At 36.3% G+C, this 27107-nt stretch overlaps 1 protein-coding gene across 1 annotated transcript; it reads left to right on the top strand.

Moving 5' to 3' along the window:
* The first annotated feature begins 9318 nt into the window (after positions 1–9318).
* Positions 9319–26705, top strand: LOC136832279 (protein IWS1 homolog A). The gene is given in 13 exon segments (XM_067093151.1): positions 9319–9459; positions 13735–13984; positions 14284–14577; positions 14684–14989; positions 15320–15443; positions 15576–15734; positions 15941–16057; positions 18959–19159; positions 19462–19692; positions 21776–21938; positions 22097–22193; positions 23735–23849; positions 24171–26705. Coding segments are annotated over 13 exon segments (2190 nt in total). The 5' UTR covers positions 9319–9449; the 3' UTR covers positions 24294–26705.
* The last annotated feature ends 402 nt before the right edge of the window (positions 26706–27107 follow it).

Raw genomic sequence — 27107 nt, 5'->3', positions numbered from 1 at the left:
ACATTTGTCAAAACGCGAGGTATGTCACAATTGTCTTAGTTCATTCTTTCACATGCTATTTCTAGCAATATTTTGATTACAGCATTGCCTTAGATTCTAATTTGATATGTTCCTCAAGAAAATTCTTCTTTCAAAGAATGACAAGGAAGTCTGCAATTGCAGATACACATGACGAGGAAAATACTTTGGCGGTAAATGGAAAGAAGACGGCCGTATGAAGATGTCGTTTATTTACATAATCCTTTTTTACTAAATAATACAGAAGTGGGTGTATATAATGCAGTACAGGTGAGATAATTTGAGAAATTTACCGACTTTGGTGTGTCATCGTGTATCCCACAGGTGCTGGTACTAAACAGCGAAAATTCCGCGGGACGACGTTAGTATCAACGCCTCGGCGATGAAGGCAAAAATATAAACGAAAGACGGCTAAATTTCCGTTATCTCGGGAAACTTCCCAAATTACCTCACATTCACTGCATTATATTCACCATTTTATATACTGTATTCTGCAGTCAAGGAATTATGTAAATAGTCGATGTCTTCGTGCGGCAGTCTCCTTCACATTTACCATTTTGGCATCGTTGCTTCAATCCCTATACCTTCTTTTGACGAGCTGCGCTCAACGGACAATATAATAATAATAATGATGGAGATAGAGGCAAGAAATCACTTGGAAGCCGAAGTACATGAGGATAGCGCTGTCTTCAACAACTCTTCGAGTAAATATAAACCGGTAGACTCAGTAAACCAGGAAAGCCCTCGCTGATAATGGTTCGGGTATCATTGTTTACTCTTGTTTGTGTGGTTAACGATAAAGGTGTGTCATCCTATTTGCTTCGACTTTGCGGGTTAATGGCGAGACACATCGTCTGCTGAGGCGATCATATTAAATTCGTCACGTCACCACTTCTCGTGTTTACCGATTATAATAATTCGACCATCGTTTCGAGTCAGCGATTGTTGCCTCGCCTATAATAAGTGCCAGGCTATGGAGTTCTCCCGCGCCCCCTCCCCCCTCTTGGGGATTGGGGGGGGGAGGGGCTGGTTGTGTCTGTTGCTTCCATCAAGATTAGTCTCCCCTTTTTATTTATTTTTCTTTTCCTTCTTTCTTTGGCTAGGTGAGGGAAATGGGCTGTCCATTCTGACAGCCTTTCTTGCATGCAAATAACAAAAATTCAGGAGACGTCAGCAGCAGCAGAGAGCAGGAATCAATTTACTCCTCGCTTAAGCATTTGGAGATCAGAAGATTCCACAAATGCACACGGCAAGCTATTCCACATTTTAGTTGTAGCCAAGATAAAACTCCTAGCATTGCAGTCAAAGCAAATTGAATAGAAACTATTTTTACAGGTTTACCATCCACAGTAAATGGTGTTCTTAAAAAGAAAGACTCTTACAGGTCTAAATACAAGGCAGGGTATGGGCATTTGCATGGAATGGTCACACACTTCATTCTAGGTCATGATGCAGTAAATGCCCAATTTCTGTCGTTGCTGCTGGAAGAAAAGAATGTTGTTGTGGCTCTGAGAAAGGCGTGGGAAAACAAAGACGTTGCAGCAACTTTGGAAAAACAACAAATGAAAGTCTCACTTCCTCGTGTTCTGATGGTTTCCTGTTTCTTTATAGCCCATTTTCGCTTGCGCCTTATCGCTAAGGTTTGTTGCAAGTTTCAGAAGCTTCTGGGGGCGGGGCGAGGGTTTGCAAATCATTGGAGTAAGTCATACGTTCAACCCCCATCTTCTATCCGGCCTTGGGACAGACATGCTTGTATAATATCACGTTAAAGTTGAGTATAGAGTTCCAATTAAGATTAATATGGAATAAAATGCACTAGAAATCTTAAGACAATGTTGCATAGATCACTAGAGTTATATTTTTACTCATTCTTTAACTGTTGGTTATTTATGTATGTCATGTTTTTTCTTGTATTCCTTTGTCTGTACTTCTTATTATCTCATTTCTTATGGGTTTGTTTTCTTCATTTTCACTTCATGCATTCTGCTTTCTGAAAGCTTGCGCAGCAAGTTCGCTTTTCGTTTTTAAGAGGGAGGGAGCTTGTTCCCCATGAATTTGTGTTCGTAATGAATGTACATTAATCGATTTTATTGCACGACTGAAAAGTTGCATGCTCAAGATCTCGTAGTTCGTTCGCATGCACTTCTGCTTTCATGCATGCACACCAACGCATAGAGTAGACTTTCGACCTACATTTCAACGAAGTCGTTAATCTTATCGACGTTTCTCTAGTGGCCTACTGACAGGAGTGTTACCTACATCAGAAGCTGTACAAGTGAAAACGGCTAAATGTAAACAGTTGTTTGGTGCGAGTTGCCTCGCCCTGCCTCTGTTGTTGACCGAAGAAACTATTTCTAACACAAAAGCATTCAGTGGCAGTACCCATAGGGGCTAGTGCTTTCAGTGCCCCTAGCTGCAACTCCTTTCATTCCTTTTATTGTATCTCCGTTCATATTCTCTTTCTTCCATTGTACTTTCCACCCTCTCCTAACAGTATTGTTTCATGGTGCAACTGCGAGTTTTTCTCTCCTCTTACACCTTTAAACTTTTTGCCCTCAATTTCCTTTCAGCGCTGAATGACCTCATAGATCACAGTGCTTGGTCTTCAGCCTAAATTTGATTTCTCATTCCATTCCATTTAGTGCCAATAACTTCAGAGAGAGTGAAGCTCAATGAAATGGGAAGAAAATAGTTGGAAGACATTGTCAAGTGTAAAGTTATATCAAAACTGAACAGAAGATTGGCAAGGGATTGCCCAGAACCAAAGTGTCTGAAGGCGGAGGCCTGTGGATTTGGTGAAGAGATATGCTAGGAGGAGTTGCGCGCAAACCATGAGCAGTAAAACTCGATAAAATTAAGCTAGTTACTAACTTTGATCCGTAATCGTTTTGAATGCGAAGTCCGATGGCACGGGCAGCCGAGTCACTTTATTAAGCCCAGTTCTAAATGGAAAACAAGAAAAGCAAGAGTCGGATTTAACCATTGAGGCAAACAAAAGCACCTGATGCGATGGAACAGTACGCGACAGAAATCAGGGAACATAGAATTAGGGGGATGATTCCGGAGTTTTCGACCAGATAGGAACATAGGGGCCAAGTGTTCTTCATTTTGTCATCACGAACTTTTTACCCATTTTTCCACTTCTTCTTTTGCGTTATCCTAAATTTCATGTACTGTTGATAACTTATCACAGGACATATTAGCAGTTAACAACGGTAGACTGTAATTCACACTGAATAACATATCACAGACGCATTGAACACTAATTACCATTATAACAATAATAGGATAATTGAAAACTAAGATTTTATTATGTAAGCTGGGGCCTGAATGCTCTCTAGCAAATGATATAGAAGCGTATAGAAATGTTTGCCCTACATGTATAGGATTCGAACCTGTACAGGTTGAAAGCAAAGTGGCTTACACTCGAGCCTATACAGGTTGCAGTCAGAATCTAGAACTACTATATTCGAACCTATGCAGGTTGCAAGGAGGTTCCAGATCTGACTAACATTCGAGCCTCTGCAGGTCGCAAGCGCCATCTAAAACTGACTTTTATTCGAACCTGCTGCAAGCTGCAAGTGGACTATAAAACTGACTTTTGCCACTGCTCCATTTATGGCATTTATATCTCAAATAATAAGAAAGCATAAACATATAGAATTAACTGTCTTTAAATATAGAACAGATGAAAGTGTTTGTCGAAATCCCCACGTCTTGCACAGCTGTATGAAATGTACAGTGATGAACCACAGTTGAAATAGCAACATAGCTTTGAAGAGGACAGTATCAGTATTTAAGGCCAGTAGTCCTCAATGCACTTGACAGTGTGTAATGTCCCGCGTGCGCAACTGACGCCTGTCGTTAATATTAACTTCTTCTGCTTTCGTTTCAGCTCATGTTGGATTGTTTGTTTAAATGATAGTCATTATCTACTGAGTGATAGGCACAGTTTAATTTCTATGATTATATGAGCATTCGTCTTCAGTCAGCTGTGTGTGTGTGTCTCTCTCTCTTTCCCTGTATCTCAGCTTGTGGTTGTGTAATATTTGAACCTCATACACTATGTATATACATATATATATATATATATATACATATATATATATATATATATATATATATATATATATATATATATATATATATATATATATATATATAATATATATATATGTATGCATATTATATATATATATATATATATATATATATGTGTGTGTGTGTGTGTGTGTTTATGTGTGTATGTGTGTGTGTGGAAGAATGGAAGCAGTTCATTTGTACAGGCAATTTGGATTAACTATAATGATGGTAGGATTAAGGGAAAAATAACTCACATAATAGTTGAAGCAAGGAAGGTAGTAGGTTGTGTGCAAAAGATTGGGAACAGACTTGGAATGTAAATGGAAACTGAGGTGAGAATGTAGGAAGTGACTGTTGAGCCATCTCTCCTTTATGGAAGTGAGGTGAAGTGACTCAAGAAGATTTGAAATGACTCAAGAAGATTTGAAAACTTGAGAAATGTCGAGAGAAGTAAATGAAATGGTAAAAGGGTGGATCGGAGTCACATGGAGAAAATGGAGGGCAATAGGTTGGTGAGAAGAGAGTATGATCTAGAAATGGAAGTGGCAGAACGAAGGATCACAGGAAGACCTAGAAAGCCATGGATAGATGAAAAAGAAGTATAGAAAGGAAGGCCCTTAACATCCAAGAAACACGAGAGTATGTGCAGATAGAAATGAATGACAGATGTCATGTCTGTGTAGGTGTGAGAAGACACTAATATTGCTGAAGTTTCTTGCACAGGGGGTTCATCCACGATTCAAGTATGGATCTGACAGTGACAATGTTGTTTTTACTATGGAGGGTAGAAGAAGTAGAGTTAGGCAGAGAACTAGATGGAGTGACGTCGTAGAGAGAGAGAGAGAGAGAGAGAGATGAAATCACTGGGCGTAGAACCCATGGAGATGCCCATAACAGATTTCTATGGAAAAGGAAGACTCGAGCAGCTTACCCCGTAAGAAGATGGGAATAAGGTTGTACGAAGAAGATATATATAGCGTGATATGTTTTTCAGGACAGTTTTTCACAATTGTTGTGATTGTACTCTTAATAAGATAGCAGTGTATGTGTATACGGAAAATGTCCACTGGGTTTTTACGACTGATACGCGTAATTTGGTTAGTCTGCAAGCTGTGAAATCTCAAATCAAGACTGCATCTTAAGTCTTTAATAAAATGAAATACCACTGTATGTACAATGAAACATCCTCTTCAGGTGATTTACATATATTTACTGATTATTATCACCTTTTAATGAGTTTATATTGTGGTACCATTGATGCAAATTGCAATAATGTTATACACCTCAAGAGTTGCGAGCATTGCATATAAAACTCTGCGGGCTGTGTACTCCAATGTTCAGGTTGTAAGTGAAGACTGCTTCATAGAAAACGGTAGTACCCGTAGGGGAGCCTTTACTAGAATTATCCTGGCACTGGCGTTCTGGAAGAGCCCTAGAAATGGTAAATGTTAGAACAACCAACTCTCATAAACGTGTGTTTTTAGCTCTTGACATAATCATAGTAACTTTAAGTCAAGATATGTCATCACCCCCAAGTGTACTAGACACTAATGATTCGTAGCTTTCAATAATCACCGTTTTATACTCTGATCCTTTAATGTGTCTGCTTTTTGTAAGAACGAAATAATTATAATATAAATATTTACCTGGAGGGATTGATAAATAGTCTCACTAATTCTATGCATTGTTAAAGAGGCAGCTATATTTTTATATTTTTCTAGTAATTGTTATATAAAAAATGCTCTCTGCTCTCTCTCTCTCTCTCTCTCTCTCTCTCTCTCTCTCTCTCTCTCTCTCTCTCTCTCTCTCTCTCTCTCTCTCTCAGCTAGTGTTCCTGGTTGCGATCAACAGTCATATATATATATATATATATATATATATATATATATATATATATATATATATATATATATATATATATATATATATATATATATATATATTTTTTTATTTATATATATACATATATATATATACAGTATATATATATATATATATATATATATATATATATATATATATATATATATATATATATATATATATATATATATATATATATACAGTATATATATACATACATATATATATATATATATATATATATATATATATATATATATATGTGTATATAAACAAAATTAATCTTATATATATATATATATATATATATATATACATATGTATACACTGAACTACAAACATTTCATATTCGGTCTGGCATAAAGGTATGATTAACAGGCATCGATCCCTCTTGCCAATTATTTAAATCCTTCTTGATTTGGCAACACTGATCCGCTCCTAAGACTGACCACTGTTGACCTAAGCTGGAATCCCGACCTTTGAATCCTGAGTAGATATTCTCTTATTTGCTAATTGTTCATTGCAAAGCATTTACTGTTATCAAGTTAAATTGCCATTCCTGTAATTTATAGTTTCATGTTTACTGCGTACCATTTGACGTTTGTGCTTACACATACACTCATTGGGTAATAATCACTAGCAGATTCAGGGGTGAGGGGAACCTGGGCACGTGCCCCCCCATGAAAAAATAATGAAATAATAATATTGAAGATTTAGATAAAAATAACATAAATGAGACATGTAAAAATGGTAAAAATAAAAGATCTATTATGAAATACACACACATATACATATATATATATATATATATATATATATATATATATATATATATATATATATATATATATATATATATATGTGTGTGTGTGTGTGTGTGTGTACGTGTGTGTGTGTGTGTGTACGTGTGTATGTATGTATGTATGTATATGATAATTGGTAGCCCCCTCTTGAAATTTTTGGATCCGCTAGTGGTAATAGGTATGAGGGTATTGTGGTTGTTTGCCCAGATACAAGAGTACACGCATAAAAACAAACCACCTGACTATGAATGAATTAAACAAGGTTTCAGACAAACTTTGGAATTTGTTCATCAGAAAAAATGCCCAAAACTGATACTGTAATCCGTTTGGCATCTCCGAACTTGAGAACGTCATTTCCATATGAGTCTATTTGTCTTAGAACCTTAAAACTATAGTTTCACTTTTACTCAACAGTATACGTGCTCGTATTTTTAAAATTTATTCTTTATGTTTATTATACATATATGGGATTCTACATTTATAATTGTGTGCGTGTCTGAATACATTGGTAAAGACTCTTCCATGCCACGCTTAAACTTCCAGCGATTTATCAGAGTTTTGACAGGATTTTGTTTGGGTTACATGTTCAGTGATCAATAATTGCTCCGGCCTTCCCCGTCGAAACTTAGCCAAGAACAGATCCGGTCTATGTTTGCAAACGAAGCGTTTAAAAAATATATACCTGGAAGTTAACACTCATTCTCATCAGTACAAGAGTTTTTTTTTTTAATCTGGTTATTTTGATGAGTCTTAATTCTTAGAAGTTTGTCCATATTGATATAAATCATGAACTTTAGGGCTAACGCATTCAGAAAATAGCCATGAAGTTAGGCCTGCAGTATACTAATATAATTTGATATTTCCATTGGGAGTGTTATTCATTTACGTCAAGTACAGATGATTCATACGTAATCCCTGTGAGTTCCTTTTATAGTTCTCTCAGGGATTGCTCAGCGCTTACTCCATAAACACAGTTTCGTGCACACTACGCTGCTAGAGTTAGTGTTATCGCATAAAATATATTTCCTAATTTGTTACTTTCAATTTATTTTCATTTACATATTGTGACACTATTTCACTTGTTTAATGATTCTTTCACTTGTAGTTTTTTTTTTATCTTTAATGTTACCTTGATTGTTTCTATCCCCGTAAGACTTGACTAATTTGATTGCTTATTTCTGTTCAAAGACTGTTGCCCCATGCTGTAAATAGTGCTTGAAATAATTCTTTATGGACCTACTCTTCACTACGATACCCTTACAATCTCATGCCCTTATCTGATTACCTCTTGAAACCTGTAGCGTTATCACTTAACTTTAATGCTGAAAATTAGCATGCTACTATTCTGCTGCAGCTTTACTGAAAAGTAACTCGTTACCACTTTACCTTTTTTTAACTCCCTCTTGATTTTTACTAGCGCAGAGGTATTGCTATGTCTCTAGGATTAATAACCAGTACTTCTCAGTCTAACGTATTTCTTTACACTGTTGTTATTCTTAAGTATTCTCGCAATATTTTGTTCGCAGATATCTAAGGTCATGTCCTGAGCCTTTGTTTTCTATAATTCCTCACAAGAAAATAAATGTTCATCAGTGCCGTCTTCGGCTCTACAGACATCGTTCTCACCTCTTCTTTGTACTTTTCATCGAAGTTTGCCTTCAAGATCAACATATTGAGCCTTTAAAGGCCACTCTTTATTTTTCTTAAAAAGGTTAAGACGCGGATTTTCGAAATACTTTGGCGATATGAATTAGCTGTATACAACGGCGAGGGGATTTTTTAGTAGTGATCCTCCTGAGGCAGCTATTTACAGTATTTTATGAATGATACCTGAGGTTAACGTTTTGGTATAAAACTCTCTCTCTCTCTCTCTCTCTCTCTCTCTCTCTCTCTCTCTCTCTCTCTCTCTCTCTCTCTCTCTCTCTCTCTCTCTCTCTCTCTCTCTCTCAAAATTTCCACGGATTTGTTTTTTTGACATTAATATGCTACCTTTGTGCCATCACAAAATCTTTTCCAGAGCGATTCTTGTGTGAAGTTGTTGATAAAGCAATATACAAGTTTATATTAGGTACATATATGATAAGAAACGCAGAACTTTTGATTACCATGCTTTATTTCATCTGATATTATGATATGACGTATGTAAGGTTTTCTGAGGGTCCTTAGTGCATAGCAGTTTCTCTCCAATTGGTTGATGTGTTTTTCCACGCACATAAGGGAAATCGGCTCTATGAAAGTATACTTCATGTGAATAATAATAATAATAATAATAATAATAATAATAATAATAATAACAATAATAAAGGAAACCATAAACTCAAACTTACTCGTCTGAACTGACTTAGTGAACTATAGTAATAATAGGTTTATCACTCAAAACTACAAAGGATGACCCTGACAGATGGCCTGTATCAATAAATTCATTTTTAAAAAAATGCAAACTCAAACTAATGAAGAAAGAACCTACCTGTTGGACCGTTGGGAGCACAAATGTAACACGAGAGACATTACTCTCCGGGAAAGCCTTGGCGTCTGGCCGTAGTCCTCCTCGAATTTCGGGCATCGAAAGCCAGGGGCAGTAGTCATCGCATTCAGTTTGGGTTGCGGAATTACCTTGGTAGTATATCCTCCGAAGGGAAGTTGCTGGGATTATTAACACTATAAGTGAAATCTTCAGTCGCAATGGAGTCCGGTGAGTTCGAAAGTGTTCTGTTAATTGGTTTGTCGAATTGTTTACCTCAGTTTAGACTGAAAAGTTTGCGTGGCATAGTCTTCTAAACTACTGTAGCCTTGCCCATGTTAGACTGTTTCGGGGCCCTGGACTCTAGGGTGTCCTTAGACCTAATATAAACAAAAGCTTAGCTCTTGAAGCTTTAGGTTTAATGACCTTTTGTTACAGAGTTAGGCTAAACTGTTAGTCCCTTGTACTGGCTACGGGACGTCGCGTCCTTCACGGTATCTGTTTACGAGGTTGGGCATTTATGGCAAGGTTATGCCCTCTTAGCCTAGTCTGTATTTGGAGGCCCCCGTTTTGGCCCTCTGGAAACCCCTGTTTTGGCTGGGACCGTGCTACTAGGCGTAGGCTTATTTGTCAGGTACAGGTCAGGCTAGCCTGTAGTTCTCATTTAGCCTAACTTGTTCTTTGAGCAGTAAGCTTCTTTATTTAGTAAACTAGATGTAGGTTATGTCTGTTTTTTTCTTCTTCGTCTCATTATTCTGCTTAATACGAAAAGCATATAGCAAATTACTATTCCAGAGACATTCTTTGTTTATTTTAATGTTCTTGTGAGTGGTGCTTCCAAACAGATTTTTTTTTGTCCTGATGCATTGTGGGTAATGAGGCCAGCATGTTTTTAACGTGTAGTTATTTTGACTGTATTGCAAAATTTCATGTGAGATTTTTTTAATGTGTGTTTTGAACATTTCTGATGTTCATTTTGGGAGCATGTTGCTTGTTTCAGAGATACTGGATCCCTGCTTAGATCCTTCAGTTATGTGGAACCTGGTCAAGTATCTCCAAAAGCACTAATTTCAGTAATAAAACACATTCACCTTATTTGTATTTAATAGTTTAATTTTGAGACTCCAGCCAGCCGTTTTGAAAAGCCATTTTCTGGTAGTGTTTTGTTGTTTATATGATGACAAATTTACTCTAAATAAATGGGTAGTCTCGAGTGCGCGGCGGCAAAAACAGCGCCTTATTTCGACCTTTACTAAGGTCTTCAGGGGTCTGGGACTTAGCAATTAGTCATTGCATTAAAAAAAAGACTGGAATTTTGACAAATGTTTTTACAAATCCTTGCCACGCGGAAACCTTCTTTAAAGAAAAATAAGATTCGTCATTTTCTTAAAATTCAGAACAATTAAAATGAAACTATCAGTTTTTCAGTCTGGGGTTTTTCCTACTGTATAAAAATATCTGAATTCTGATTCATCATATCTTCAGCACAGATAAGGAACAACTGAGGCATCGAAAGCGGGTTGTTTTAAAACACACCAACTGAAGTCAGCAAAAGCAGGTGCCAATAGTAATGCTTTTACTACAGCTACTGTATTCTAATTGAAGAATCTTGTTTAGTGGGTGGGTCATTGCGAAGGGCAATCTTCTGCATTTATCAGGGTGAAAACAAACATACTGAACATAACAAGAGCTGCCCATCTTAATAGTGAAAACATAAACAATGGACTTGAAAAAACTAAACTTATGTAAGTTTGTATTTTTTTTTCTCTGTTATTAATCATTTGCGAAGATAATGCATAGAGAAGAAGTTTGTAGTTTTATGTCTTTTATTCAAGAAAAATATAAATTTTAATGTGAAGGTGGCTGAGTCTAAGGCCTAACCAAACCACTGTATACAACAAAGTTTAAATGAAATGAATATAACACAGGAGCAGTCGATCTTTACTAAGGTCCTCATCAGCTTTACAAAAAAACGACGAAGTATACAAAGAAATAAAAAGAAAACATACAAAGTATTTAAAAGAACAGTTAAAATGGAAACTATCAGTCCTGGGGTTTTCCTTGAGTATCATCATATCTTGAAGGCGTCTTCTGGTTTTTGTGTAAGTAATCGAGCCATTTGCTGGCTGAACCATTTCCTCCCCAAACATATAAGGATTGGCTGCCAGGCATGGCGAAAAAACTCTTTGGAGGTGAAGGCCTTGTTTCCTTTGTAAAGTATCCAATTGCCTGATGAATGCTCCCTCTACTATTCTTCTTTTATTGGTATTGTGCATTATGCCTTGTCAAAAAATTTGATATTAAATCAGCGATGCTCAGCTGATTTGATTGAGCAGTCTCTTACAGTCTTCCTGACATAGACTTGGGCACAATCTTCACCAGGAACACAGTAATGTAGATACCAGAATTTAATTCAGAATTCATAATTGAATTCTTGCAGAGCTGTTTTAACGAGTTGTTAAAGGTGTAAATATATTAATTTTCTGTTGATCAAAAATTTTAACAATATTAATTCTTTGGAGTAAGGCAGTTTTAAAGTGTTTTGAAGTTCATACAGGTTTGTTCCTGTTGTTGTAGAATGACCTTTTAGTGGTAGATAAGGCTATGGAAATGAAATGTTTTGGATATCCTAACCTACTAAATGTATTATATATGTGCTTAATCTCTCTCTCTTAAAACTGAGGGTCACAAACCCACTCGTCTTATTAGCAGGTTTTATTGTCTCCAACACTCTTGGGTTCTTCCAAGCCTTTTTTTTCAAAGCAATGATGCAACTCATTGCTTTAAGCCCAGAAGTCTAGCAGTTGCACCACCCTTTATGGCCAACAAGCTAGAAGTTTGAGATTCCTTCCTTAGCTCCTTGAGACCAGGAAGGTATTCCCAGGTGGGTAGAACCAAACCAGTTGGTTCAGAGATTTACTCAGACTCCTATGTAAAGACCGAAGGTTTTTATTTGTGTAGGAACAAATAGCATATTTTTAAAGTACAGTAATTTGTATTTTTCGTAACGTACAAACCTGAAGGCCTTTACATTTACGGCCCACCTGAGCCACCCCTCATTTTGATACCTGGGCCGAAAGGCAAAGTGGAGTGCAGACCGATGAGTGGGCGGGGCTTCCCCTATACCGTTGGTAGTAAACGACCTTGTCTGAAAGTTAAGCGGCTGTTTCGGCTCATGTCCACGAGCTAAATCGTATGTAAAGACTTTCAGGTTTGTATGTTAGGAAAAATACAAATTAAAAAAATATGCTATTTTTGTCAGTTACCAGCCTAGCCTATATGCTTTTAAAAGATATTCAACTTTATCCATGATGACAACTGATCCTCCCTTGTCAGCCCTCATAGTCTTGATATTGTTTGCATTCCTGACAAGAGTAACTAAAGATTGTGCCCAAGTCTGTGTCAGGGAGACTGGAAGCGACTGCTCAATCAGATCAGCCGAGCATAAAAATATATGTAGGATTGGTGCCAGTAGCCGTGCCATTGCCAACCATTGTCTTGATTTGGGTCATCAAATTTCTTTTGACAAGGCGTGATGCATAATACCAATAAAAGAAGAATAGTAGAGGGAACATTCACCAGGCCGTTGGATACTTTACAAAGGAAACAGGGCCTTCACTTCCGAATAGATTTCCCCAGTATGTTAATATGCCTGGCAGCCAATGTGCAATTAGATGTTTTGGAGGAAATTGCTCCCTCAGCCAGCAAACGACTCGTTTACTTATACAACGACAAGGAGATGCCTTCAAGATATGATGATACTCATGGAAAACCCCTACTGATAGTTTCCATTTTAATTGCTCTTTTAAATACTTTGTATTTTTTCTCTTTATTTCTTTGTAAACTTTGTCATTTTTGTTTTGAAGGTCGACAGTTCCTATGTTATATTTATTCACTTAAACTCTGTTGTATGCAGAGGGTTTTTTCTTAACCAGTACAAATTTGCTACCAAAATGAATATCAGAAATGTTCAGAGCACAATAAAAATATGAAAATCACATTTTCTTCTCAGGAATATGATTATGGTTCAGAGTGAAAATTTACCTTGCCATCAACTGTTAGCTATTTTATGAAAATAATTTTTATGTCCTATCGTGTTTATATTTTGTAAGTTTCATAATAGAGGAGACGATGTGTAAACACTTTCCTTCTTCCTTCTTTTTGATTTCTTTTTCTCCTCCTATTCTCTTCCTTGTGTAGGGAGAAGGAATCCAAGATGATCTCCCAAAAGAACAGCAGGTAGAATTGGAATGTCACTTTTAGGAGATCATTGAGGTCATTTGTGGTTGCAGTGATCTATGGGATGCATCTACAGTGTTCCATTTGAACCTTATCTCTTCTGTTGAACGATTGATCTCGCCTCTGGCTGTGCTTTTAAAGGGATTGTTGTTCAGGTTGCTGTGGTCTTAGGTAGCTCTTGGTGTTTTGGACAAGGAGAATGGTTTGATCTTTGGGTTTTATTATCATAAAAATATAACACAAATATTTTTATCTTACATCTCTCAGATGGAGGGTCTAGTCCAGCAGGAGAGGCCAGTGAAGTAGAGTCTGATAATGAGTCTGTAAAGTCAGTAGCATCAAGAACATCACAAGTATCTCGAACCTCACGGACATCTCAAGTATCTAGGAGTTCGCAGGTCTCCAGAGCATCTGCAGGTTCAGCAGCATCAAGGAGATCAAGGGCATCATCCCGGGCTTCTCGTCGATCTAGTGTTAGTAGTGGGGGAAACAATAGTGATGATGAAGCTGACAAAAGGTAAGGGAATGCTTTTGTAGTTGATATTATGTAATGATTGTGTAAATTCTTCTACTGTGCAATAAATATAATTGTGAATAATATATTTACAATATGTTAAAGGGAATACTTACATACATACAGTACTTACAAAGTATACTGTATGTTTGAGTGTCATGTAATAGTGTTGAATTTAATATTTAGCACGTGTGAGTATAGGCCAAACTGTGAATACCTGTAACTCATTAAATCTTTAACTGACACAGATGTTAAATGTGTGGTAGCTTTAAGAAATTGAGCCATTTAAAATCTCCTGTCAGGTCTGTTGGTGGAAGCGATAGCGAAGTAGAAGAGCGACGATCAGTTAACGACAGTGATGATGAAGATGCTCCTCATAGAGAAGCCGTGTCCAAGTCTCCTCCCAAAAGCCCAGATAATGCAGAAGAAAAGCAAAAGGTTTCTGATGAGGTTTTCGGGGCATCTGATTCTGAGGGGGAAAAGGATAAAGGAAGCAAAGCTGGAAGTCCAGCACGTAGTAAAGCATCGTCTCCCAATAAATCAAGAAGTGAAGCAGGAAACCGTCTGGGGAAATAAATCTGCCAACCCAGATCGCGGTCAATTGTAGTGGATCAAAGCAAATCTACAGTAGGTGAGATCGCGTGAGTGGTTCAGAAGTAAGCTCCAGGTCAAGTGGTTCTGGAAATTAAGTGATGGATTCAGGTCAAAGAGTAGTTCTCGTAGCCGTTCAAGATCTAAGAGTGGTTCTCGGAGCCGTTCAAGGTCAAAGAGTGGCTCTCGGAGCCGTTCAAGGTCAAGATCTAAGAGTGGTTCTAGAAGTCGTTCAAGGTCAAAAAGTGGGTCTCGTAGTCGTTCAAGGTCAAGAAGTGGTTCTCGTAGTTCTCGTAGTAAATCATCGCGAAGTCGAAGTAGGTCAGGGTCCCGCAGTGGTTCTGGTAGTCGTTCTCGCAGTCGATCTGGTAGTAGATCAAAATCAAGATCAAGGAGCAGATCCAGAAGTCGTGGCAGGTATGGAGATGGCGTATACCATATTTTTTTGTACAGATTTTATTAAAAGCTTTTTCATTAATAATACTGTAATTATTATTATTACTGTACTTCAGTTGCAAGTTGAGGAGACCAATAAAGGACTGTTATAGATTCATGGGGCTTAGCTAAAGGATTCCTTCTTAAATGAGGTTGAAATTTGGCACATGTATTAGGTAAAGTTTAGTAAGTTGGATGTTCAAGAAAGGAGAGTTCAAAGAAAAAAGTAAAAGGCAGAAAGCTTTGCAGTTGTAGACAATGACTATTCTAAACAATTTTCATAATTATTTATCACTTATATTTTATTTTCAGTGCAAAGAGTCGTGGTAGCAGTCGATCGCGATCACGTTCAAAATCTGGTTCAGATAGTGCCTCAGAGAAAAAACGAAAAATATCAGGTTCAGGTTCAGACTCGGATGTAGCAGTTCGAAAAAAGGTTGGTAGCTTGTTTTTGCCATGGCCTTTGTTCTTAGATGCTCAGAAATGCATAGACTGTGTAGGTATTAGACGGAATGTTTTTGTAGTTATGTTGGTGTCATTGCTTAGTTGTTTTCATGAATTCTTTCAGGTTAAACGTAAGAAGAAATCTGCTGGAAGTGGCAGTGATAGTGGTGGTGGTGCTGTTCTTAGTGACTCTGATGATGATTCTCCCAAGCGCAAGAAAAACCTAATTAAGCGTAAAAAGAATGCAATGTTGAGTGGCAGTGATAGTGACTCAGGAGTAGAGGTAGTATGAGTATTTGAATTTGAATGTAAATCTCATACCAATTTTGTAAAATTATTAAACTTTCAATTGGGACTTGTCTTACAAAAGTGAGAAATGGGGCCTGTGGTTGAATAGTTCTACAGAACACATAATTTCTTTTGTTACTTATACAGTACAGTCTACTGATATAACTTACATTTAGTAACTTGAACTTTATTATTTCCAAGAATAAATCCAAGAAGTCTCTACAAAGGGATAGTGATGCTGAATCAAATCGAAGCCGCCAGGGGACTCCGCCCCCAGAGTCTGCAGAGCAAACAGAGGATCAGAATGGAACTGCTGCTGTATGTACCTGTATATATTTTTTCTTTTACAGATATTCCATTTTTGTAAGAGCTTGGACATCATTATCAGTACCTGTATTGATATAAAAAAATTGTTTACAGTAGTAACACTCTGTGGCTCTGGTTTATTCATAAATATTCTTTTAGAAAACTTTTTGTTATTTATTTGTCATGATATTTGTTGAGGTTAGAATTTTTGGTAGTGCTATTGATAGTTTAAAGCCATGAAATTTTGAAGTCATAAGTCAGCCATGACTGATTCAAGCACAAAAATTGTTCTGGAAGTAGTGCATACCACATAGGGATGATTTATAAATTGACATGGTTGCATATTGTTACTGCCTCTTGGAAAATGAATACAGGGTCATTAGTCGTGAAAGATATTTAGTTGCTCTTTTGAAATACAAACCATCACCCTTTATGTAGGAGTCCTTTCAGTGTGAGCTGGATTCAGTCATTCAACCTTGGTAACAAGGTAGTTAACTGGTGACAGGAGAAGGGAGTGGTGGAAACCCCTACTTACCTGGTATGGCCAAGCACTTTTTTCTTCAGCTGCCATCAAGTGAGGATGTTTTGCTGTTCCTGCCTGCTGCCAAGTTGAAAAAACACTCATCTTTTTTACTTTATGTATTGGTGTTTGGGCTTTTGTTCAACATGGATTTGAATAGAAATAGTGAACAAAAGATGTAAGGGACATGAGCAGGTGCCTAGTTGTAACCAGCAGTGCTGACCTGGGTTTGCACGCACATTATTGAGTACAGGCTGCACTTCTTTTCTACTCCCTGACTTTTGAGAAGCACAGTCATAATAGCATTTCCTCTGATTTTAAAAATGGTGTTATCTTCCAGAAATGTTTTTGAATGTCTATGATGAAACTACTATATCCAAGCTTTTTAACTTTTCTTCTTCTTTGTTTGGAGTAATACTGTTCTCAAGTGTTGTCTTTGGGTGCTGACTCTCATCTTAAACTCTTGGATAGTTATGTCATCAGTTAAGTTTATTTTGCCAACTCTCAGTGTTGATTTGTGGCAAAAATGTAAAGTGAGCTCATATGTTTGTTGCTTAAAATGTACTCAAACGACAAACATCCTCTGCACTCCCCTGTACCTGACCTAGCTATTTTTGCTGGTAACACTAGGCTGCTGCTGTATACAGTTTTTTGTATTTTAGTGCAGTATTAGGTTTAATACTACTCAATTTGCTAGGAATTTTATTTTGATTACAACTAAAATGGAATAGTTTGAGTAGTGCAGTTGTGGAATAATCTGACCTCCAGTTATTTAAGCTAGGATCAAATTCATTCCTGCTTTCTGCAGATGTCTCCTGAATTCAGATGTGTCGGTTTTATTTCTTACTCCATTTTTATTAAATTATTGCCTTTTTCAGTCACTTGTGTCTCTGTGCAGGCTGACTTTCCTTTGGAGCCCTCTTGGGTTTATAGTTTGTTGATTCTATCCATAATGGTTTTCACCTGTTGTTGTCAAATTTAACGTCCTCTTTCACATCTTTTGCCTTTTCCTTCCATGGGAAGAAGAAGATGAGGTCTTGGAATCCATCTCTTGAGAAGTTCCTTTGGATTTCGAATTAGTGCGACATTCTTATACCTGTTTGGGATGGTTACCATAATTAGGGTTGATACAGGGTTCTCCAAGTGTGCTTGTGAACCGGTCTTCCTATTTACTTCGGAGGTGCAGGGACTGTTGTGGACTCTGCCTGTTACTACTAATGGTTAGGTATGCATAGAAGAGTCCAATGCTGCTTCTGCCTCAATATGTCTTCTAATGTAACTGAGGAGAGTAAGATTTGTGGACAGAGAAAGGTGAAAAAACACAAATGCACATCTTCCTTCTCTATATTGAGCTCTTCATCATACTGTTGTTTGTCTTCTGACTATTCTTTCTTCCATGAGGAAAAAAAGGAGGTCTCAGAAGCCCTCTCACAAGAGGTTCCACTAGACTTTGAATGGGTACCTTCTTTCTTTTGGGGTTGGCAACAACGTTGCTCATGTAAGTGGAACATCTCTGCTGTAAAAGGCAGAACGCATTAACTCCAAAAGCCTTGCTTTGAGGAAATTGAAGTTGAAAGATTTGAGTGCTCATAATGTTTTAATACTTATACAGTATGTGTGCCATAATGGCTACATTCATATCTTTCTGCTCTTTTCATAGATACCAAATTTGCCAAAATTGCATTTTTGGAGTAAATGCATTCTGCCTTTGTACAGCAGATCCATGGGTACGGTTGGCCAGTGTTTCCAAGATGTGAGAGTCGTTTTGAATTACTCCCCAGTTCATACTTTTGCTGAGGTGGCAAGAGAAGAGCCAGCGCTACCTTCTCATTCAGTGCACATATGATCCCCAGATTGTGAGCTTGTAGACAGGTCACTACTTAATGATGCCACTGGGTATCATATTGATCTGCTTGCGTGATCATGCGAACCCTTGGGTAGCTGCACTAATTTATTTTATTTAGCTCTCCCATGGCTTGTGCAAAGGATTTGTCTTTTTTGGTGATGAATTTTAGATTTATATTAAATTACAGCCTTTAAAAATTTTATAATTAGGTTAAAGAAAATCATGTAGATTCTGACAAAATTTCTCTAACTGAGTTGCTGAAAGTTACAAATCTCTGCAGTGGTATATCTTCAATAATGTTAGTGGTTAATCCTATGGCACATTTTTCTGCTGTGAAAACAGGAGCATTATTAGGCAAGGAAAATTGGTATGTTTTGGTAGGTGATATGGCTGCAAATACCACTCCAGATAGAGATTTGGACCCATCAAAGTATATTGCAGGGTGTGGACCTTTACATGTTATATGTTGTTTTTATTTTACAAAAAAGGTATGGTAATAAGTGCTAAACAAGTTGATAATTCTATTTTTTTTTTTGTATATACATAGCCACTGCCACAGTTATCTGATAGTGAGGATGAAGCCATTCGACAGCAGCTTCGGGAGGGTAAAGAAGAACAAGAATACCAGAATGATTTTGATGCTATGATGGCCAAAAAGAAAGAGGAAGGTGCTAAATATCGAAGGAGGAAAAATAATGTTGATATTATAAATGACAATGAAGAGCACATTTCCATCATAGTTAGGAAGGTATGGTAAAATGAAAACTTAATTTTTCATTTTATTTTGTCTGAATTCTTTGTACAGTACAAAGCTTCATTATTTTGATCACCTTTAATTTTGTACCTTTACTTGAAAGGTTAAGTGGATGTTTAATCTACCAGATTATTATTCCTTGATGGCACAGCAATGTACAGAGTACATACTGTGTATACATCAAAGAAAATGAAGTACTGTACTTTATCTTTAAAGTTAACCATTAATTAGTTGTTCAGGTATCTCATTTATTTTAAGCAGTTGTATATATTTTCCATGGTAATTTTTCATTGCAGATGAGAGAAGCTGCTGACCAGGATCGTGAACTGAATGCGAGAAGAGCTCCTGCTACGAAGAAGATAGCAATGTTAGATCTTGCTATGAGTCAGATACAAAAAGCAAATTTGATTGAAGGCTTTTTAGAAGCTAACCTGTTATCTGCGCTCACAGACTGGTTAGCACCAATGCCAGATCGCTCCCTTCCTGCAGCAAAAATTCGAGAAGTGGTCATAAAGTGGCTTCTCCAGGTGAGTTTGTAGTCCTTTTTGAAGTGTAAATGAAGAATTGGTTATTTGTTTTAATTAATAGTTGTGTGGAAATGATATACCTTTGTTATTTTTAACAGTTTTTGTGGGGCATTAGATTACACATCACAGCTAAAATTTATTTAGCAGCATTGACTGACTGGTTAATTGTGTTACCATGTTTTAATTAAATGTTTTTGCCAAATACACCCTAGAAAAATTTAACTAAAGTTTGCAGCAGTTTTCTGATTTTGAATCCATATGTAATGAATTATCTAAAACAGTAGTAAAAACTTTCATTGAAAATCACAAGATCTGCAGCTGCACTCATAAAAATAGGATGATAAAAACCTAGCATACCGTATGGTTTGCCTCAATAGGGCAATTATCAGTGCTCCTGAGGAAATCTCTTGTGTTTAAGAATGCTGTTCTTAAGAAAAGGGGCGTATTTATGCTTTTATTTAACATTGAAAGTGGCACCATCTCAAAGGACCGGCTGTCTTTGAATGCCACACGAATGCCTACTCAACCCTTCTCTTTTTAGGCAGGGAGGATTGCCCAACCCAGAGAACAGGGAATTCTGAACTCAGTTTTGGCCTGGAATGTCTGGTAAGACTTGGCACTAAGGACAGACCCCTGGGTGGTGGGAGTAATATGGGAGGGCTATGTTATTCCCTTTCTGTCCTGTGCCCCTGTAGCTTTTCCAGCCTACTTTCACCAGAAGTTCCTAGTTTTACAAAAGGAAGTGAAGTCCTGTTTGAGAAAGCAGCTGCAGAGCTGGTGTTGGAAACTTTTCCCTTTTTGATGGAGTTATCCAACACAGTTCTGGTGGTCATTCAGCAGGACAACTGGATGTTTTACATAGATAGGCAGGATGCATATTTTCATACCCCAATCAGTTGTCTGTCTTAAAAGTATCTCCGGTTTGTCTTGGCAGGGAAAGTTTGTTTGTTCAGGGCTGTGTTTGGTCTAAGCACAATGTATCGGGTATTTACAAGAGTTCTAGCTTCTTTACTGAGTTGATGTCATTGTTTTGGGATTTGAATTCTCCTTTATTTAGATGATTGGCTAGTTGTAGCCAGCTCTTGTGAGAGGATTCTGAGGGCCAAAGACATTCTTCTTCATTTGGCTCAGGCTTTGGATGGATATTTTGATAAACTTGGAAAAGTCCTTACTAGCTCTGACTTAGTCAATTATTTATCTGGGGATAGACTCCCAGGGTTTGGGCTTTTCCTTTGGAGAAATGGATTGACAGTTTTTGTAAAAAAAATATCTACCTTCAAAAACAGCTTCCAGCAAAGTGTTGGCTCTCCCTTCTGGACCACATGCTCTCCTTGGAGAAATTTGTTAGTATGGCCAGACTCAGGATGAGACCCATATAATTTTATCGCAGTAAACGTGGGACATAGTCCACCATATTTAGAAGTGATAAATTGTTTCTTATTCAAGTTTCACAAGGTTTTCCACATCACTAACCAGTAACAGTGTGCAGTATTATCAGTCTGGGTAGGACACAAATTTCAATAATAATGAAAAGTCAGTGAAATTGTCAATAATTTTTAATTTAAATAAATACAGTAGTTAATATGAAAATGCTGTTTTGTGGAAAATATCTTTGGTGTATAGATAGTCATAGGTGATAGCGAAATGTTTTTGGGATTGTTTTTCATATGTGTTGGTTATTATTATGCAAGGTTAACTTCATTTTAGAGTGTCAAATATTTTTATAAATTGGATGCTTGTTGAATTTGTTAGCATAATATATTCATAGAGGATTTTGGTAATTTGTTGTGAGGTAGTATAATGTGGCAATTTGCAGTGAGCAGGGTGCCTAAACATCATAGGTAAAAGAGCCAACTGCAACCTGGGTGTGACTTTAAAATCCCAGTATAACTGTCCTTTCCTAGCATACATCCAAAATTCCACGATTGTGGATGGCATTTTGTCATTATGTCTTAAATAAGTCAGAGTTCTTTCATATTATGAGTATACTTGAGTAATTTTAGTTTCAGTATTCATTAGATTGACATATTATTTATGTACATTGAGTGTTTTGGTGGGTTTTTAATGATTTTTTTTTTTCCAGCTTCCTCCATTATCATCAGATATGTTAAGGACTTCTGGTATAGGTAAGGCCATTATGTACCTTTATAAGCATCCAAAAGAGAGTAAGTTAAACAGAGAACGGTGTGGAAGACTTATAGCAGTATGGTCAAGACCAATCTTCAACAATTCAGATGAATTTAAAAGTGAGTACAATATTTTTCATGGCTAACTGATGATAAAAATGATATAGATGTTTTGAGGAGTAATTTTGGAAGTGTTTAGAGCTAAGAACCAGTATCATATCAGATATGAGAAAGCTGCTGATATTGTTAAATGACTTCAACTATTGTCATCTTTACAGCTTTGAGCAAAGAAGAACGTTATGAGAGAGATCGTGAGCAGCATCAGAATTCAGGTGTTGGCAAAAAAGACGAGATTCAAATAGATGAGGCCACTGGGTGAGTCTACTACATTTTGCAGCATTCAGTAAAACTGTATTGGAATAGCAGATTCTACTCTTATATGTAACATGAGGGAAACTTTTTAGAAACAAAATTGTTTTGACAAAGTGGATTCTGTAGCTAAAATGGTGAGTCTACTTGCAAAAGTCAGTTGATCTATCAGTAATATGAAGTTGATGTTTTACTAGAGATAATATTTTTGAAAACCTGAATAGGAACACAAGAAGTTCACACTTATTTATGCTGTTGATTTCTGTTGCTAACATTATATTTTCTGTGATTTCTTTTTAATATTTGAATGTGGCAGCTTTTTATCTCTAGCTTTGCATTTTTGTAGTGTTACCTTGTCTTTCAAACTTAGTTACACATTGGATTGGTTGGCAAACAGAATGGTGATGGCTGATTATCATCATCATTACCAAATGTTTAAACTACTTGTTGACATTTCTAGGGTAGTATGCAGAGTAGGGAGATGGATATTCAGTGTTACTTGAGGGGCCAAAGGGGCAAAGCCCCCTGGCCAGGTCAGGGCATGACACCCTAAGTTAAGGGAGGTGAGGTCAGGACATGGCATTCTAGGAAATGTTAGGATTTCTCACACCTATTCCTGTCTCCCCACTCTGCCTCCACTCCCATTTCTAGTGTTATGGGACCCACCAGAAAGATTTTTACTAAAATGTGGGAATATAATTGGAGTAAAAATTTAGACTGGTATTTGAGGAAAAACTGAAGTGAATGGATTGATAGACAGATAAACCTTGGTACTCGAACAGTTCTCAGTTAGTACAGTTCAGTGCATGGATTATTTACCTGAGCAAAAAATTGCTCTTGTTTTTATCCATTTTTAGCCAGTTGACCTAGATGACTGGCTAAACATATGGGATTAGGCACTTGTGTGCAGTTCCCAGCTGAAACAAAGGCCAGGTGCTAAGTTTACTTGTATACTGCAGTATGTACAAGTTGCTCATTTTCTGTAATGGAAGTGTTTTTTGGAATTTTTTTCTCCTTTTGAGGTAATACTTTGTTTACATACATATATTGTTATATTTTTAATTCTGTTATCTCTGATGATGATCAAATTATTTTGCATCCATCATGGTGAGTGGCTGATGTGTGCTTATTAGTGAACTTACATCAAAATCTTTGAAAGTAAAAGAATATCTTTTGGTTACAGGTGCTTTTTTGTAAGTGGCATTTAATTGTGAAGGGTTTACAGTACTGTACTTGGAATAATAAGTGATCATTGGTCTAAACAAAGTTTTTAAGTACCAGTTAGCAGCTAAAGCTATTTGATGTTTATGAAGTGATTTGTTTGTTCTTTTTTCAAATTCAGAAAAACTTGCAATTTTCATGCTTCATGAGCACAAGCGCTATTTTATGTACCAGTTTCCAATCTAATAGAGTGCTTCAACACCTTGAAAGGCTACTTACTATTTAGCAGTTTAGTTGTGTGTTGCAAGGGAAATGTTTACTTACACAAATTACTGATAAATGTTAAAGAAATATTCATACTTTACTCAGTTAATTTTCTTTTCCAGAAAACCTTTGCGACCTGGTGACCCTGGTTGGTGTTATAGAGCTCGAGTTCCCTTGCCCTCTAATAAAGATTATGTTCTTAGGCCTAAATGGCAAACAGATATAGACATGAGTAAGGTATGTTGTCTTTCAATTAGTAAATAAGCAGATATATCTATATCATAAAGATGGAGAATTTTTTATTGAGATTTAGTTATCATGCATCTCTTCTATAATTAAAAAAAAAAATCTTTTAGCTCTGGACATTTTATGAGTAATGGTTTCAGGTTATTTTTTTTTCCTCTGTTAGTTTTGTATGTAGTAATATTCAGGCCAAAGTGTGTAATTTTGCTAGTATGCTAGTCATGTATCTGACATGACTGGAATAGTGCAGAGTCTGACATAGGAGAAAGTATGCAGACGAGACACTGGTTTTATACAATGCTATTTTTCTTTCAGGGCCGTAAAAAAGAATCCTCCAGACTAGATAAACAAATGCGAGCCTTCAAAGAGAAGAAGAGGATGGCAAAGGCCCAAAGGGCAGTTAAGATAAGTATTGAAGGCAGGAATATGGCTTTGTAATTAGTTTTTTCAAGCAATAGTACCCTTGTAAAAATACTGTACTGTACTGTATTTGCTGTATTTATATTAAGGATATTTTGACACGTTGACATTTGTTGATTTCAAATTTGAGTTTTGAAACCAGTCAGAATACAAATATGTGGAAATCATACCTAACTTTTTCTTTTAAATGTCAATTATAAGATCTCTAGCAAAAAAGATTAGGTAAGTGACTAGGAATCATGTTTGAAGATATATCGGACTTTAAAGTTTATTTTTTGGCTACTTAAACCTTTTGGTACATATGCAGGTGCTTTAATAGTACGATAACTCTAATACAGTCTTTGTTTTGCTGTAAAGTGATTTCCAGGTATGTACTGTATGTCTACCCTGGCAAGGGGTAACTAATATCAGGGCAAAAAAGTAGTACAGAACAACAGTAAAAGGTGGTAAGAAGAGATACTGAAATGAATGATTGTTTTTAGTTAAAGTTCATCATTTGAATAAAATAGCCTTCTGGTATTTATATAGTATGCTGTATAGCTGCATTAATCTCTCCTGGATCTTTTTTTTATGAGGAAAGAGGTGCAGAAGTGCCAATGGTGTGTATATTGGCAAAGAAAAAGCATTAGTAAGCTACCCTTCAGTTACTATTGTTAGTTTAAGCGTGGTATGTTCTAGTGTGGTATTTTACACTTGCTCAGTGCTTCAACCAAATACCTGTTACTTTCACATGGTTTCACTAGTGTTCCAATACTGCTTGTTATGGCATGTGCTGCTCTTTTGCAAACAGTATAAATACAAAATGTCACAGGAAATCTTAATTTCAATCTGTCTTTCCTATATTACTGCAGGAAGGTCTATGAAAGTTAAACTTATTACTTTAAATGTTGTCACATTTCTTAGGTGAGAATTTATGAGTCAACTTAATATCTCATGAGTCAACTTAAGCATAGACAAGTAATGAAATATATTGATGTTCACTTGCTTGCAGAATAGTTTTAAAATGCATAAACTTTCAGATTACAAAATTTTCAATTTGCTTCATTTACATAACTCTGTATCATTCCAGGTATTATATGAATTTTTTTTTTTACAAGACTTCTTGAGTCTACTGTCAGTTTACTTGAAATGAAGTTTTGTGCATTGCTAAAAGAGTACCAAAGGTATCAATAGACCTTTCTATGTTACATCAACACAGCAGTCAAATTTTTCAAAAGCAGTGTTTCACAGCACAAAAGTTGATCTTCAGATCTTTTCAGATCGGAAGTGAAATTGCAGTAGTGTTTGCATATATCATCAACCAGTTTTGTAACAAAATTCATTATGTCTTGCATCCAGGGGAACCATTTACATGTGAATGCCTCTCTTGTTACCATTTTCTGTCATCAGGATATGATAAAATAATTTTAAGTATGGCAATTTTTTGTGATAGTTTTATGGCAAGAGCTTAGCAAATGTAATTGTAAATTTTATTACCAGTATTAGTAAGACTATTAGCTCATATATAGATTTAGGAAAATTAAGCCTATAAAAGTAATATTACCTGGGAAATAATTGGCAGAATTGATTAAACCCAACATTTAAAATTTAATTATGTAGTCCTATAACTCATTTCATGTTCCGTATAATTCTATACAACATTGTTTTTGATTGCAATTGTTTTTCATAAATTGTTTTGATTGCAATTGTTTTTCATAAATTGTTTGCATAACATCCCAGTTTTGAAAGCACAAAAAAATTTTTTTTTTTGCTCTAAATAATTATAATGATTTTTGTTTCTACCTTTGTTGTACATTGATATAATAAACATCAAAAAGTGTACAAGGTGTAACCAGTGAAGCTGCAGTATTTGAGCAAAAAAATAAGAAAAAAATTGCATGAAAATTTGATCCTTATTTTTTTTAGGTTTGTAAAATAATTATGGCATTATTTCTCCGTATCCTGGCATAAACCATTCAAGTTAAAGGACAAAGTAATTAAAGGTTTATTAACAGTTATTAAGAATCTAAAGGTACCATTCATTAATTTTGTTTGCTGAGAGCAATCGTAGTGTACAGATAGTAAAGGTGTTACATTCATATGACAGCTGAATACCTTGGATAATAATGTCACTTAAAAGTATACGGATCTGAACAACTTGATATGATTAAAAGTATAGAAAATCCCAAATGTTAGCTGGATTTTGAAATATGATACTGCACATTCTTTATTCATTCAAAATGTGTAACTTCATAATACTTGTAATGAAAATTTTGTATATTTGGGTTACTATTTTTTGAATGTAAATTTTCTTCATATTTCAGTGATTTAAAGAAAAAGTAATGAATGTTGTTTTAGTTCTGTAAGGTACAGTACATTTTACTTATGTTGTGATATAGGATCTAATCTGTTCATCTTTGTAAAGAAAAAATAAATTATAATCTTTCAAAATTCTCAATTAATGGCTCGACTCCTTGACAGTTATAATTGTGGAAGTTATGGATGGTAGGCCAGTCTTTTTAATTATTTATAAACAACAGTCATTTTAGCTGGCATATGCTGATCCATCATTGCAGAATGAGGTACCTAACCTGAAGACATGGATGTATCTATTGTAACACTCCTCATACATCTACTGTAGGTTCCTTCCATGCCTACAGATTCTTCAGTTGAGGCAAACACTCCAATGGGAAGGTGACCAATCAAGGCAAGTAGAATAGGGAATGTCATGAGAACAAACTAGCCTTGACAACCTACACAGGTGAGGGTTTGTCTTAAGAGACAAATGTGGCAAAACTTGCTAGGCAATCCGTTGTACCTTTACTGCAGCAACTTCAATGCATGCGATAAAGC

This window comes from Macrobrachium rosenbergii, chromosome 49 (assembly GCF_040412425.1).
Source record: "Macrobrachium rosenbergii isolate ZJJX-2024 chromosome 49, ASM4041242v1, whole genome shotgun sequence".
NCBI classification, from domain to species: Eukaryota; Metazoa; Arthropoda; class Malacostraca; order Decapoda; family Palaemonidae; genus Macrobrachium; species Macrobrachium rosenbergii.
The sequence above is the reverse complement of the archived record's forward strand: the minus strand, read 5'-3'. Positions and strand labels throughout refer to the sequence as shown.